The following is a 15,936-nucleotide window of genomic DNA, read 5'->3' as shown; positions in this document are numbered from 1 at the left end:
ATTCCCATGATTCATTTTTATACAAACAAATTATTGTTTCATTTGGACTTTTGCCACTTGTTGTGGTTAAATGGATCATCCTATTTTGCATGTTTCATTGAAGTGATGTTGAATGTTTTAGATGACAATAACGTGTTTCTGTGAGAATGTATGAGTCCTGTTAGATCACTTGTCTGTAAGGGTAAGGTGTTTTATTCTCTTATTGTGTGTTAGAAATGTAGACGGTCACAAAAGGTATCACTTCTTCTGTCTGTCTGTAGATCAGTGAGTGTCACCGTCAGGTTAGGTCGTAAACCATTAAGTCTCCTTCACAACTCACCCAGTGACCATCCTCCTGCATGTGCTTTTTCACAGCACCTGGCTGTAACCCGGGACTACGATGCAGAGTGTCTGAGGCGCTACAGCTGGACCCCAGACACAATAGATCACAGTAACACTGTGTCCAGCCCCATTCACTCAGGGTAAGAACCAAGCCTCTGCCAGCCAGTCTGACACCCAGCCACAGTTAGCTCTAGCCATGCCAGACTACAGCTAATCCAGACACAGGAGAATGTTACTCTTCATACTCCATTTCACCAGCCCAAGAAAGACCCAGCTAGCAGTTGTCTGCAGTGAAATACTGTTATGAGGTTTTCCTTTCTGCAGTCTGTTGTGAAATTTTCATTTTCTGAGCCACAGGGATGAATAGTAATGAACTTGCACTGTAGACTACATGATTTAGTCTTATCAGAAATGTACTTGACAGTCCAAAGTCCTGCCCTGGGCTCAGTACTGATGGAAGATACCGTGTTAAGGGTTTTGTCAGGGCTCATGTACTGGGGTTGAGCGAAAAGATGACGTCTTCCTTTCTAGTTGCTTTAATTTGAATACACGCTAGGCCAATCGCTGTTGTAAAAGTGAACTTTGGTCTTTCAAATGAACCCTGCAGTGTTTGCTTAGAATTTCATGTGAAGTACATATGATGAAGTGAATGTGCAGGAATCTGTCTTGTCCTTTTTGTAATACTGTCCTTTTTCTGTTATCTGTTATGCCATAAGCGTTTATTCATTTCTGCCCCTTCCAATGCCCTCCATTTTTCCAGTTCTCTTTGATTTCAGTCCCACCCTTTTCATCCTCTCCTTTGCCTTACATGACGAAATACGTCAGACCCTGAAAAATTAAATTGATTGTGCTGTATTACTAAATCAAGTTTTTTGCCTCCTGCACTGTTTTGGTTTTTATTTTGCAGCTTGTCCTCCCCGCTCCCTCAGTATGACTCCAGGTGATGATTGTGTCTGGTGATGTCACCGTTTCCACCATTTCCTCTTTGCTCTCCGTGCTCGTGTCATCTGTGCGGTCTGGTCTCTCATCTGCGCTGTGTAGCTGTAGTACTAGTGATGTGTTTGGGATTTTCTCACTAAGGTGCCTCTGACATTGCATATGTGGATAAAGCCCCTCGAAAATGTATGAGCAGGCCTGCCGAGTGAACACAGACGATGCCGAGCTTAGGCAAACATACAGTACTATGTAGGCAGTCAAATACTCCACTGCACTGTACATAACATTGTGTATGGTGTTAGGTTAGAGACTATTCCTGTAACAGCTCCGCCAGATCAGCCATGTACAGTATGTTTATTATAGTGCCTTTATCTTAGGTAAGGTTTTATGGCTTTATTGCACCTAAACAGCTGGCATACTATACGAGGCATTTCACTTTAGCATTCCCTTGTTTCCTCTACTAATAGCTTACTAATACCGGTGCCAGTTTCCACGATTCATGGGATGCCCAAACTGCATTTATTTATCAGAATGTAACACGTCATGTATTAAACACATTCTTTCATTTGTGAATTAATTTAGTTTCTACTTGGGGTGAAACATTTGTAACAGTGTTTAATATCAGTCACTAATCACTGCTTCAGAGGGATTGATCTTGGCAGGAAGTTCCCCTTTACCCTCTATTACATCACCTCTTAGTTCTTTACAGATTCAGTGTCTTAAAGGTTGTTCTAAGACATTGTTAAGTGTCAGAGGTGAGACCTGCCAAGTTTGAGAATTCGAAGCACCATATCCTATCTCTGTCTCTCTCTCTCTTGTATTTTCTTTCTACTCTCTCTTTTCGGAGTGTTTGGGTGTAAGGTGGTCACAGCATGGGATTCGTCTGTCTCACGTGTCATTGGTTATAGCCTCTCTCTCTTTTCCCACTTCCTGGTCTAATATTTGTATTTCTGCGCCGGCAGATTCCTGGTCAGCTTCATGGTGGATGCCCGTGGGGGGTCCATGAGAGGAAGTCGAAGCAACGGCATGCGTATCATCATCCCGCCCCGGAAGTGCACGGCTCCCACCCGCATCACCTGCCGCCTGGCCAAGAGGCACAAACTGGCCTACCCCCCACCCATGGTGGAGGGAGAGGGCCTGGTCAGCCGCCTGGTGGAGGTCGGCCCCGCAGGAGCCCAGTTTCTGGGGTAGGTTTTTCCTTTCCCGAAGCCACGGAACTCTATTTCATTTTTGCTCTTTGAATGTGAAGATTCACCATTTTGGCTCTATGGGGGCTCTGAACTAGCTCTGGGTGTTCTGCTCCCTTCTAGACCTGTGATCGTGGAGATTCCTCATTTCGGCTCCATGAGGGGAAAGGAGAGGGAACTGATCGTGCTGAGGAGCGACAACGGTGACACATGGAAGGAACACCAGTACGACTGCCATCCAAGTGACATCACAGACATTCTCAACGGGATGGACGAAGGTACGTTACACACAGGTCAACATTGCTAATGTAATTGAAGACCCTCTCTGACACATCCAATCATTCCTTCGTCATTCACACATACATAACTTATTGGATATATTCCTTCATCCTTCCTTCATGTTTGTTAATGTGTTTTCCAACAGAACTGGACAGCAATGCTGAGCTGGAGAAGAAGCGTATTTGTCGGATCATCACCAGGGACTTCCCCCAGTACTTTGCGGTGGTGTCCAGGATCAAGCAGGAAAGTAACCACATGGGTCCAGAGGGCGGGACTCTGACCAGCCTGACCGTGCCCATGGTCCAGGCCTCCTTCCCACAGGGGGCGCTCACCAAAAAGATACGCGTTGGCCTGCAGGTCTGAACACCAAGTCAATCAGTTAGCTGTAATGTTTAGGAACTCCTTTAGTCTCTGTTTTGTGTTATGCTTTAAGCTTTGACCTAATTTTGCAACGTTTTGGCTAAGAGCATGGTTTTGATTCATGATGAATTGACTACTTTCATTCTATTGCAATAACATGACATTCTTGTAAACGATAATGGCTTTTCTCAGTTCTACAGGTATTATGCTAATTTAAACAAATGAGAGAACATTGATTCACTTCTTTCATCCCTCGTTTCCCCCTTCCCTTCAGGCTCAGCCCGTCCCAGATGACATGGTGAGGAATCTCCTCGGCAACAGGGCCACCTTCAGCCCTATCGTTACTGTGGAGCCCAGGAGGAGGAAGTTCCACAAGCCCATTACCATGACGATCCCTGTACCGCCCCGATCGGCAGAGGGCCACCCCAGTGGACCCAGGGGAGACTCCACCCCCTGCCTGCGCCTCCTCTGCAGCATCACAGGCAAGTCCATGTTCTGAACAACCTCTGTGGCTGAGAACATACCTCTATTCAAATTGGTTCAGACCTTCAATGATAATAAGGTTCACTCCTACTTGGAGACAGGATGGGAGGACAGGGTTTGCAGTAGGTGGATGAAAGGTTAACCAGGGATGGGGATTTGTCTTTTCCCGTGGTTTTCCATCCAGGTGGAACATCTCCTGCCCAGTGGGAGGACATAACAGGAACCACTCCGCTGTCCTTCGTCACAGACTGTGTTTCCTTCACCACAAACGTGTCGGCCAGGTAAGGCCATGCTTTCTCACATGCTCCCAACCAGTTAACACGCCACCCAGGTATTGATTTACCTCGCTAACAAGTCTTAACCAAGTGGCCACAGTGAATTCTGGGTTACTGTAAATAAGGTCCTGTGTATTCTAACAGGATGGGAAGCATGTGGCCAGTGTAGAACCTGATATTATCAGAGAGCACTGCTTGGCTTTAGTCAGTAGATTATTTTAGTCATGTGCCTCAGCACTTTTCAATGTCAGACCAAACTGATACGATTTACACCTTAGACCTTCATTGAGAGGGTTGCTAGGCTGCAGAATGTCCTCTGATTTGATAAACATGGAGATTTGAAATATGTAGTGACTATTTTTGTGCGAGCTGGTGAAGATATTTTAGAGCATAGAATGGAGGTGAACATTTCAGCTCAGAGCAATATACTATCACCCATCTAAACATTACGTGCCATTTGATGTAGTAAGCACCAATTCTTCTTACTCCAAGAGTAAGCTATAATACGGCCTCTCTATTGAAAGTCTAGCCATCCGCTCATTGGCAAGTCTGGATTTAGGTCAGTAGTTATCAACAAGTTTTGTGAAGCTTTTTTATGCATTATAATTATTATGGCCCTATCAACCAAGCTCTTGCCAAAAAGACACTGGTTGGCTTCAACAAATTAAGCTTTGCCCTCTGTTTCTTCCTTACCTCCAGGTTCTGGCTTGCAGACTGCCACCAGATTCCTGAGACGGTCGGTCTGGCCTCTCAGCTATACCGGGAGCTGATCTGTGTGCCGTATCTGGCCAAGTTTGTGGTGTTTGCCAAGATGAACGATCCTGTGGAGTCACGCCTCCGCTGCTTCTGCATGACGGACGACAAGGTGGACAAGACTCTGGAACAACAGGAGAACTTTGAAGAGGTGGCCAGGAGCAAAGACATTGAGGCGGGTCTCACTTGCACCAACACACTCGTCTGCACACATGCGCAAAATATGTTGACACAGGTCACAGATATATGTTTATTTCTGAATTGACATGCTCTTGTTGATAATGATTTTACAGGTCTTGGAGGGCAAGCCTATCCATGTGGATTGCTATGGCAACTTATCTCCTCTTACCAAGAGTGGGCAGCAGCTGATCTTCAACTTCTTCTCTTTCAAAGAGAACCGGCTTCCTTTCAATGTGAAGGTAGCGTCACATTTTCCTCCTCTTCTTATATGTAATAGGGTCACACTTTTCTATTATAGAGGTGTGCCAGAGTTTGATCGTCCTTCAAACCTACTGACATGTTGTAAGCTCTAATGCTCATTTCCATTTTTAGCACGTATTACTTTTTTAAGCACCAAAAAAAGAATGTCAGACTACTCTAGGGCTGTTCAATGTCAGTCCTGGAGGGCCGAAACACGTCAGGTTTTAATCCTCTCCTTCTAGTCAGGGATTGATTCAGACCTGGGATTCAACACATGAGTGCAATTAACTACCAGGTAGAAACAACAAACAGAAGTGTTTTGGCCCTCCAGGACCAGAATTGAATAGCCCTGATCTACTCTATTGTATATATTGTATAGAAATCAATGAATGTTTTTATTGGACATGTTGTTGTTGATCCTTAGGTCAGAGACATGGGCCAAGAACCATGTGGTCGACTCTCATTTTTGAAAGAGCCGAAAACCACTAAAGGTCTTCCACAGACTGCCATATGCAATTTGAATATCACACTGCCAACTCATAAGAAGGTAGGTGGATATTTGAATGATATCTTCTCTGGGCCATATCATGTCATCCTCATGTAAATTAATTGAATGACCGAGTACAGAAACAGCAGCGATACCAGAGTGGAGAGGTTGATCTCCGTTTGGTTAGAATGCCTGCTGCTTGTGTCTTTTATTGCCAATGCCAATTATATTCCCCCACAAAACACACATTCAGTCATACACAGGATATTCCTCATTTGCCTGGCTCAAATTGTGGGAGAGTAATAGACCTACATTATGGAGGCATTTCTCTATGTGGTGTTCAAAAACTCTGAATTACATTGCTGTGCTTTTTGCTGCTTTTCTGGATCTTTGGTGGGCTGTGGACTATTTCATTCTATGGTTTTGTCCAAGCCCATATGGTTTGCTGCCCTCAGCTGCTACATTTTCATTTCCTGATGTTTATTTCCAACCACACCCATTATAAACCACCCGCTGTCATTGTGTCATCTTTCCCCTTCTCTGCAATGCATCTTGGGAACAAACAGGACATGATGGAGTCTGATCCTGATGATGAGGTAAACACATGGTTGTTCATCGCATGGACTGCTTTGAGGTTTTTCCGTTGCTTTGTTATTGTGAACGCTAGCATCAATAGTGTATATGAATGTGTGGTGATTATTGTTATTTGACTGATGATACATATAGGCTTCTGCAGCCTAATGGATCTATATCATTGCTTAGAAGTCAGGTGACTTTGTGTAATGCATGAATGACAGTTCAATTCAACAGGTTTCATTATTATTGTCCTCATCCCAAGCCAAGTGGAGCAATTTGTGTACCACACCCTGGCTTATTTTCCATATATTTTGTTCCATATGTGTTCAGTAGGTAAGGCTAGTAGGAAACACCATCCCTGCACACTATTTTCAGAGAGCGTGACATACAGTACATGTGCTTTCGAAATGGCAGATAGAGGATAAACCGCGCCGTAGTGCCTAGTGCTCCAGCTTAGTTGTGGTTTCAGCCATCTTCTGCCAATTCTTTGTTCACACCTATACAAGACCAATGAGTTCTTCGTCGCATGAGGAAAACTCAACATAACCTAGTCAGCAAAAGAGGACATGAATGTTTCATGTTTTATAGCCATAGCTCAGAGTGTTTTCCTTCATTTACATTACGTCCCATGATCTCAAAAGAACATTCATCCATGACTATCGGAGTGAGTCCTCTTTAAATCATTTATTTTAGAGATCAGGTGCATTCTCAGTGTCAGCTTGTGGACATCTCACCAGAGTACTCCAAATCTAATAATCACATATTGCATGTGTTTCTTCAAAATTAGAGAGATAAATACACTTTAAATCGCACCACCAATGTCACACTTAATCTATCCAATCAGAGGAAAGCATGGATATTTTAGTCATCAGCCGAAGGTGACGTACAACACTGTGACCTGCAATGCCTACTATCTCAACAACATGGACTTCAGAAAATCTAAATGCATCATCTTGATTTTATTTCAAAACCCCAAAATTGCAGATATTCTGGCGGTAGTGTGAAAAAGGGGAAGATAACTTTTTGGCCTTTAAATCCAATCTATATTTTATGTTAAAACATCTTTTGTTGTTTTTGTTGTTGCAGACTGAAAAACCAGACCGACGTCATACCTTTGCCTCCTTAGCTTTGCGTAAGCGCTACAGCTATCTGACCGACCCTGCGGCGAGTGAGTTTAACATTTTTACTTTCATAAATCTTCAATTGATGCAAAATATCAGTCATGTTGTACAACTTCATATGCGGTGTAAGATATTGCCTTTACGATATATCCATACATCCATAGTGTAGAATTATGAGCACTTTGCATACTGTCACCATGGACGTCATGATTCATATCCATCCACGACAACACCTGCATGGTTTACTGTGTCTTATACTTTGCAGACCCTCTCCATTTTGTGAAATTTATGTTCCTGTTTTTTGTTGTCTCATCACATTTGTGGGAAAACAACTGGCATTGCAACGTCCAAATGTTAATGTATTATTTTTGAAATAGATTTTGAACCTTGTGTCAAATTAAATTATTGCCTTGTATCTTTTTCATTCTTTTGAAGAACACCTCACTCTTATGGGCTTTGCGATTGTTCTTTCATTCTTTGTGAACCAATCAATAAGTGAACCCTTGAGACAGTTATTGCACCAATAATCTACCAAAATGATTGTGGGATCATTGTTGGCATTGAAAACATATGATCATGAAGTGCACCAAGCATATAAAAGGCACTGTAGCAAAAAGGCAAACGGACAAAGCACACCGAAAGTCACACATGGTTAGAATGGTTGTTGTCTTGGTACATTTCTAATATTTTCTTCTCCACTGTTAGCTATCGCAAGCATTTCGTTGCCTCATATGCTTCATCATGTGTTAGCTTGTATCTTTTCTATTTGTGACAGATCATTAACCTCAAACAATCACTTTTCATCCAACCTTTGTTTAGATAGTAATTGACATTGCATAAATTCACCATTGTATTATACTTACTGCTTTGATTAATATTGGCCTACTGACGCCAACTTTCTCTCTCTGGTTTCTCTGTTTTATTATTTCAATTATTTTTTGTTGAATTTATGTTCAATCTTTGGTTTGGTTATTCAAGAAACAACTGATCGGAGCTCGCAGAGAACACAGCCTACTGGCTACGCTTACAAACCTGTCTTTTCAACGAGATCTTATCAGGCGTGGTCGGCTGTTCCTGTCTCCGTCTCTGAGCAAGCCAAGTCTGGGTTCGGTTCCCACTCCAGTTCATCGTCCAACACGCCCAATGCCTCTCCACTGAAGTCCGTGTGGTCCATCACCTCGGCGTCCCCCATCAAGTCCAACATAGGCGGTTCACCGGCCCATTCCATCAAATCAGTCAGCGACGTAGCATCCCCCATCAGGTCGTACAGGACAATTTCATCCCCAATTAAGACTGTAGTTCAGCAGACCCAGTACCCAGTTCAGGTCACCCCCAGTCTCCTGTCATCGCCAGTCAGAAGCGTTCCAGACCCCGTTTCCATCAAGGGACTGGCAGCATTGTCTTCTAGAACCTCTCCCATCACCACTGGTGTGGGGTGTCTGCTAGAGAGGTCATCAATCGCCATGAGCCCACCTGCTTCGCCCAAATCCTCACTGAACATGTACAGTTCAACTCTGCCATTCAAGGGTGTCATGGTGGGCACTGGCACCACAGCATCGTCCTCTCCTATAAAAACTGTTCCTGGCCTCTCCTCTGTCCGGTCCAATGCAGACCCCTTAAGTCTATTTTCCTCCCTTTCCTCACCAATTAAAGCCAACACTCCTCCTAGTGCTGCAGCTCTGATCAATGGAACAGTATCCCCTACAAAGTACCGCTCCTCCTCGCCCACGTCCCTACTCTCCAGCAGCTTACAGGAGAGGATACAGGCAACCACCAATGCAGCAACAACAAGCGTAAATGCAGCCTTTGACGAGGTTGAAAAGACTTTCAATTCCTGCTCTGCCTCTGGATATGGCACTCTGAAGTCCATGTCCTCCTCCGCGTCATCATCTTACCAATCCATAAGATCCTCAGCCTCTAGTTCCCTATATGCCACTCTAAGGTCCCCACCAAACTCTACCGCCACTGTCACATCTGGCACCATGACGGTCCCAGTGTATTCGGTTATAAATGTGTTGCCAGAGCCCCAATTTAAAAAGCTCCCTGAAGTGTCAACGCCAGCTGCTGCCCTCTCGTCCTCTCGAAAAACTGTGCCTGCTGAGACAAACTCAGCCCAGTCTTCCTTTGCCAGGACTCTGTCACCTATCAAATCCTCCTTATTTATGCCCCCGACTGCCCTGAAATCCACCACCTCATCCCCGCTGTCCTCCAGCCAAGAGATACTGAAGGACGTGGCAGAAATGAAAGAGGACTTGATACGGATGTCTAACATCTTGCAAACAGAACCAAGTTCAGCCTCCAAAGGTTTCCAGTCTGACTGTCCCAAAGAGGCTAAAATAGAGGACGAGGAGCCTTGCAGAATTGTAGAGAAAGTTAAACAGGACCTGGTCAAAGTTAGTGAGATACTGACCAAGGATAGCAAGACGGCTATTAAAATTAATAAAACAGATGAGGCACAGTGCTCTAAACAAGCACCAGTGGATCCCCAGCCAAGCAACTGGAGTTATCCACCAAGATATGAGACAGTGGTTCCACAAATCAAAACTAAGACTATACCAGACAGAGATTTTAATCTATTGAAGGTAGTAGACTACTTGACAAATGACATTGGCAGTGGCTCTATCTCAAAAACTGCAGATGCAAAGCATAGATCCGATGAGGTTAGAAGGGAAGGAGAGGAGAAACAAAAAAGAATGCTTAAACCTGAGCACAAGCTGAAAATGCCACCCGCAAACATGCGGTCCTCTGCCTCAGAAAAGGAGCTCTGTAAACTAGCAGATGTGCTATTTGGGCCTGATGCCATGTTAGAATCTCCAGATGACATCTCACATGACCAGGACAAGAGTCCCCTCTCAGACAGTGGCTTTGAGACGAGGAGTGAAAGGACACCCTCTGCCCCACAGAGTGCGGAAGGCATGGGACCCAAGGCACTTTTCCAGGATATTCCACCAGTAATCACTGAGACAAGGACTGAGGTTGTCCGTGTTATTAGGAGTTATGAGTCTCCTGAAGATAACAAGCAACCAATGATGGAGGATACAAGGGCAGTTCGATACACTGATGCAGAACCCAAAGATCTGAATGCATCCAATGTGGACCAAACTAAATCATTTCAGATGAAAATCAGCCCGGACGATGACTCAATGGGCAAGAGCATGCGTGTGAAGGAAGAGACCCACATCACTACTACCACACGAATGGTGTACCACAAACCCCAGAGTAAAGAGAATACATCTGAGAGGATGGAAGAATCAATGTCAGTGCATGATATCATGAAAGCTTTCCAGTCCGGCAGGGATCCCTCCAGAGAACTTGCTGGACTGTTTGAGCACAGGGCCAGCAATGATGACACATCGCAGAGGGATATAAACTTAAAGCCCAAAGTTGAAAGAATAATCGAGGTTCATATTGAAAAGGGCAACAAAACTGAACCAACTGAGGTCATCATCCGGGAAACAAAAAATGACCCAGAGAAGGAGATGTACTTCTACCAAGGGAACAGTGGCCTGTCACGACAGGGAGAGGAGGAGCCTGAAGAATCGCTCCCCTGTTACCTAGAGTCTTCCAGAGTAAACACGCCCATGTCACAGGAAGACGATAGTCGTCCAAGCTCTGCACAGCTCATGGCAGATGACTCGTACAAAGCCCTGAAGCTTCTCAGCCAGCAGTCGGTGGAATATAATGATGATGAATCATCAGAACTCAGAGGGGAGTCCTACAACTTTGCAGACAAAATGCTTCTCTCTGAGAAACCAGACTCTTCTCACTCTGACACCGAGGAGTATTTGAGGGACAGGTCTCATTTTCACTCCCCAGATAGGAGTAGTTATAGTCAGGAACGGTCTAGTGGATCAAGGCAAGAATATATTTTGAGGTCATCAAACATTGACAAATCAGGTCAAATTGCCAATGTAGATGATAACTTTGACAAACTAACATTATTGCAGTATTCCTCAGAACCTGGTAGCCCAAAGCACTCTGTTTGGATGCGTGTCACTGATGACAGACAGAGTCAGAATAGAGAAAAGCTAATATATGAAGACAGAGTAGACAGAACTGTTAAGGAAGCAGAGGAAAAGCTTAGTGAAGTCTCTCAGTTTTTTCGTGATAAGACAGAGAAACTGAACGATGAGCTCTCATCCCCTGAGAAGAAGTCCCGCAGGTCAGACTTTAGGGAAACACGATCTGGGCCTAGCTCTACGCACAGCAGTCCTGAAAGATCAACCTATAAGAATGGGAGCAGTGGTGAGGAATGTAGAGAACGTTTCAGGGACAGGTTTGGCTCCAATGATAGAAAATGTGCTAGTTTACCGAGCAGCCCAGAGAGGAGAGTGCTGCTACAGTATAATGATGACAATAGAAAACCAGGTGATGGCACTTCACAGGGCAATGCAGGTGACGCCTCTAAACCATTTCAAATGTCATCCTCCAAAGTCAGCGCTGTTAGGCTAAAATTTGAACAAGAGGCTCAGAAGCAAGAAAAGGGTCCACAATGGGGACAAACATCAAATGCCCCAGTAAGAAAACTCCAGGAAAGTACACTGCCTGTGTTTCAAGTCTTTGCTGGCTCAAATATCCCCAAATCACCAGACAGTCCAGGAAGTACCAGGAAAGTTCTAGAAAGTGAGGTTAGAGGATCTAGTAGACCTAGCCCCAGTGCTAATAGGTATATATGCTCATCTCCTAAACATGACACAAACGGAAATGAACAGGAAGAAAAAAAGTCCTTCAAAACTTGGGAATGTCATGGAAATGGAAACTATAAACCCCAAGTGTCAAAACTAGCTCACACGTTAGTTCAAGATGCGCATGGCAATGACAGAAATTCACAAAGAGAACTGCAGGGCTTTAGAGATGGAATAACCAGTAAAGAAGAGACAACCAAGAAAACTATTTACACAGAGCTTGTGGTTCGAGAAAACCCAAATAGTAGTGATGTACGTACCGGTAGTCAAAAAAAAAACTCGGAATTGCAAATTCCTGTTAGAATGCCGTGTAGTTTTTCAGAGAATGATCAATCCACATCATTAAAGTTAGATACCTCTGTTAAACTGTGTGAAAGGGCAGGATCACAAATACCTACTTTAGCTAGAAATCGGTTGCATGGCAGCTCTGAAGCCAACAAATCTACAAACGACTCATCGGTAGAAAAATCCTCAGATTCTTATGATAGTAGTCAGTCAACTGTAGTATGTAATGGTATAGATAGCGACCAAGTAGAATACTTGGGAAACATAACCCCTGTAGTTGTCACTGAGGGTTTCAAAGACATCAAACCATTGCCAGTTTATGTAAACATCCAAGTGGGCAAGCAATATGAAAAAGAAACATCTGGACTGCTGGGAACGTACCAAAAAATAGTGAGTCACGAGAGCCGAACAGTACACGAGACACGGGGAGCATTTTATACTGTCAAACAAAAACAGCCCCCATCTCCTCAAGGCAGCCCAGAGGATGACACTCTAGAGCAAGTAACTTTCATGGACAGCTCTGGCAAGAGTCCTGTTACTCCTGAGACACCAAGCTCTGAGGAGGTGAGCCTTGCCTCCAGAAAGACAGATTCCGTGATTGGATATATGGCCGGCATGCCCAGTCCAATAGCAGAGGAGTCTGAGGAAGACGAAGGAAAGACCTTCATCTACAGGGAGTCTCTGCCAGAGAAAACCAAGCCTGCCTCATCAGAACCCTCCAACAGAAACCAGGAAACATTGAAACGACCCACAGAGAAACGAGTCGCTTACATTGAGTTTCCCCCACCTCCGCCTTTAGAGGCAGAGCATTCTGACCCTGAGAAGAGGGGGTCTTGTGCCTCCTCAGAGGCTGAGACAGAGATGATGGAGGTGAACCTCCAAGAGGAACATGATCAGCACCTCCTTGCAGAGCCCATCATCAGGGTTCAGCCTCCGTCTCCAGTTCCCCCTGGAGCAGATGACAGCAACTCTAGCGATGATGAGTCTATCTTCCATCCCATCCCCAACAAAAAGTACACCTTCAAGATGAAGGAGAAGGAGGAAGGAGAGAAGCGTCTGAAACCCAAAAAGCCTGAGAGGAACGGAAACAACAAGGAGTCAGGTACTAATGGCGTTGTTAAAGCAGAGGAGGAAGACTTGGAGCAAAATGACCAGTCAATCACAGACTGCTCCATAGCCACAACTGAGTTCTCTCATGACACAGATGCTACTGAAATAGACTCTCTCGATGGCTATGACCTTCAAGATGAGGATGATGGGTTGAGTGAACAAGACCCTAAGACATCCAGCCTGTCCAATGATGGCAAGACATGTGATCGTTCCTTTAGTCAATCAAAGCTTGAAGTCATAGAGGAGGAGAAAACACCAAGTGAGGATGGAGGGGATAATGGGAAAGCAAACTCAGATCAAAACATTGGAGATGAAAAAGACTACACTCTCGAGGGAAGACATCCAGATAGACAGGGCGATAGACAAGGCTTTGCAGATAACTTCTTTGGCTATCAACTCGAAGAGGAGTTAAACTCTACCTTCAAAACTGTTGCCACGAAAGGCTTAGACTTTGACCCCTGGTCAAGCAAAGGGGGTGAAGGAGTTTTTGATGCCAAAGCGAAAGAAGAAGATCCCAAGCCTTTCGGTTTGTCTGTGGATGACAAGTCGCAAGCCACCACTCCAGACACTACCCCTGCTAGAACCCCGACTGACGAGAGCACACCGACTAGCGAGCCTAACCCTTTCCCCTTCCACGAGGGGAAGATGTTTGAGATGACGCGCAGTGGTGCAATTGACATGAGCAAGCGGGACTTTGTTGAAGAGAGACTTCAATTTTTCCAGATTGGTGAGCATTCCTCTGATGGGAAATCAGGGGACAAGGGGAGAGGGGGTAAGAATCCAGGGGTAGTTACCTCTCAGTCAAAAACAGGGGAGAGGGGTGAAGGGGTGAAGGTAGAGACTGCCACAGACAGCAGCACATCAGCAAAGTGCAGCCCTGCACAGACTGGCACTGGCTGTAGCGATTCTCCTTCTGATGTCACTGTAGCCGAGACCACATCCTCATGCACCATTACGGCCTCTAAAGTTGACCCCAAATTACGCACCCCCATTAAGATGGGAATAGCCGTCTCCATTACAGTGAAAAAAGACTCTGGGGATCTCAAAGAATGTAAGGCAGAGAGGTCAGAAAGTCAGATGGCAGAGTACATTAACTTGGAAAACCAGTCAGTGGAGAGTCAGTCTAGCGGATACACAGACCAAAAGCTGTTAGAAAGAAGAGATTACCCTGCAGAGAACTGCAATAACAACAATAACCTTGAGTCCTCAAGCGTGCAGGCTAACTATATACAGTGTGGCAGTGTCGTGTTTAATTTGCAGTCGTCTTCTGAACCCACACTTCAGAAAGCCAGTAGGATTGAAGCTTTGTTCTGTAGTGACTCTGTAGAGAGAGTAGAAGAAAGCAGTGTTCAGGCTGAACAAAGAGAAAGTGAAGCCGTCAAGGAAGCTGAGACGAAGCAGCAAAAGTCTAGGCTGCCTGTCAAAGCGCCAGGGTGGTCTTTTCGTACACAAGACACAGCAATAGGGGAGCAAAAACCCAAACAGGTTGTCAAGGCTGAGGTCAGGAGAAGAGCAGAGCCTGTCATTGCCAAAGTAGAGCCCAGGTCTAGAATCCCAATCAAAGATATTAAAAAGAGCAGCACAACCAGCTGCCCAATATCAGTGCAGGTAACAGCTCAGTCTACCAGGGAGAGAGTAACCATACAGTTACCCTCCAGGTTCCCCATTAAAAACAGATCTCAGGTTAGCTCGGCAGGTGAGACGAGTAGGGGAAACGGCAGCGAGGTTTGTAAACGCACCATCGAGTACTTTAAGGGCATTAGCGGGGAGACGCTAAAGCTGGCCGACCGCCTGTCAGATGAAGAGAAAAAGACACAGGGAGAACAGTCCGAGGAAGACAGCACCTCCAGGAGCACCTCTCTGTCGGCCCCCTCTCAGCCCTCCCACTCGTCGAGGTCTGGTAGAGGCTCGAGAGCTGAGGCCGGGACCTTGTCCGTAAGGGCTAAGGTCGACAGGGCCTCCGGCAGTGAAAGGAGCAGGAGGAGTAGGCGGACTGGTGGGAAGGAGGGCAGTCAGGTTGCGGGGCCTCGGGCGCCCCCCGTCGCGGAGATCAAGCCTAGTTTGTAAAACTTTCACACTTGTTAAAACCTTAGTTGCATGAAGTCGTTGTGATTGATTGCCTGTGGCGTGTTTATTCTCTTAAAATAGTAGCCGTCATTCTGTCATCGTCATCTATGTACTGTGTACTGTACTTGTCCTTGTCAGACTCTCCTCCTTCTCCCCCCAATCCCTTAGTTGTCAGATACCTCAGCATGCCAGAGTAGTGACTGGTGCACTGGCACAGCCAGTTTCCTGTTGACGGCTACTGAGTCTGTCTATCTGTCTGTCTGTGCAGGGTGGCTACTGAAAACAGCAGTTCTAGTTTATTCTATTTCATGTTCAAGTTGTGTCACTGAGCTAATAAGCCTTAGCAGAAACACAAAGGTTGACCGCATGTGTACTGTGTAGTCCCATTAAGAACTGTGAGTCCACTAGAGCTCCTACGAGTACATTACTCTTTTGACCGATGTTTTTACTTTATTTTGTTTGTATAGTTCTTATGACAATTACTGCCTGCTTTGAGGATACATATTCACAAACATTCACAGAGCACATGTGTCCAAATAACACACTATAGTCGGTCATATTGTGTCTAGTCTGCCTTTTCTTGCCATTCTG

At 45.1% G+C, this 15,936-nt stretch overlaps 1 protein-coding gene across 43 annotated transcripts in view; it reads left to right on the top strand.

The window, feature by feature from the left end:
• LOC110529831 (ankyrin-3) overlaps positions 1 to 15,936 on the top strand; it is a 165,430-nt gene that overhangs the window by 132,739 nt on the left and 16,755 nt on the right. For 34 of the 43 annotated variants that reach the window (XM_036985839.1, XM_036985833.1, XM_036985955.1 and 31 more), the window contains 13 exons: positions 355 to 461; positions 1,229 to 1,261; positions 2,220 to 2,444; positions 2,568 to 2,722; positions 2,869 to 3,080; positions 3,358 to 3,565; positions 3,751 to 3,847; positions 4,541 to 4,769; positions 4,888 to 5,013; positions 5,439 to 5,561; positions 6,068 to 6,097; positions 7,164 to 7,245; positions 8,177 to 14,005. In XM_036985839.1, coding sequence (XP_036841734.1) covers positions 355 to 461; positions 1,229 to 1,261; positions 2,220 to 2,444; positions 2,568 to 2,722; positions 2,869 to 3,080; positions 3,358 to 3,565; positions 3,751 to 3,847; positions 4,541 to 4,769; positions 4,888 to 5,013; positions 5,439 to 5,561; positions 6,068 to 6,097; positions 7,164 to 7,245; positions 8,177 to 14,005 — 7,456 coding nt within the window. The remainder of the gene's footprint in view (positions 1 to 354; positions 462 to 1,228; positions 1,262 to 2,219; positions 2,445 to 2,567; positions 2,723 to 2,868; positions 3,081 to 3,357; positions 3,566 to 3,750; positions 3,848 to 4,540; positions 4,770 to 4,887; positions 5,014 to 5,438; positions 5,562 to 6,067; positions 6,098 to 7,163; positions 7,246 to 8,176; positions 14,006 to 15,936) is intronic. The other 9 variants (XM_036985825.1, XM_036985916.1, XM_036985906.1 and 6 more) reach the window with 5 other exon arrangements.

This window comes from Oncorhynchus mykiss, chromosome 1, assembly GCF_013265735.2.
Source record: "Oncorhynchus mykiss isolate Arlee chromosome 1, USDA_OmykA_1.1, whole genome shotgun sequence".
NCBI classification, from domain to species: Eukaryota; Metazoa; Chordata; class Actinopteri; order Salmoniformes; family Salmonidae; genus Oncorhynchus; species Oncorhynchus mykiss.
This window is presented reverse-complemented; position numbering and strand designations above follow the sequence as displayed.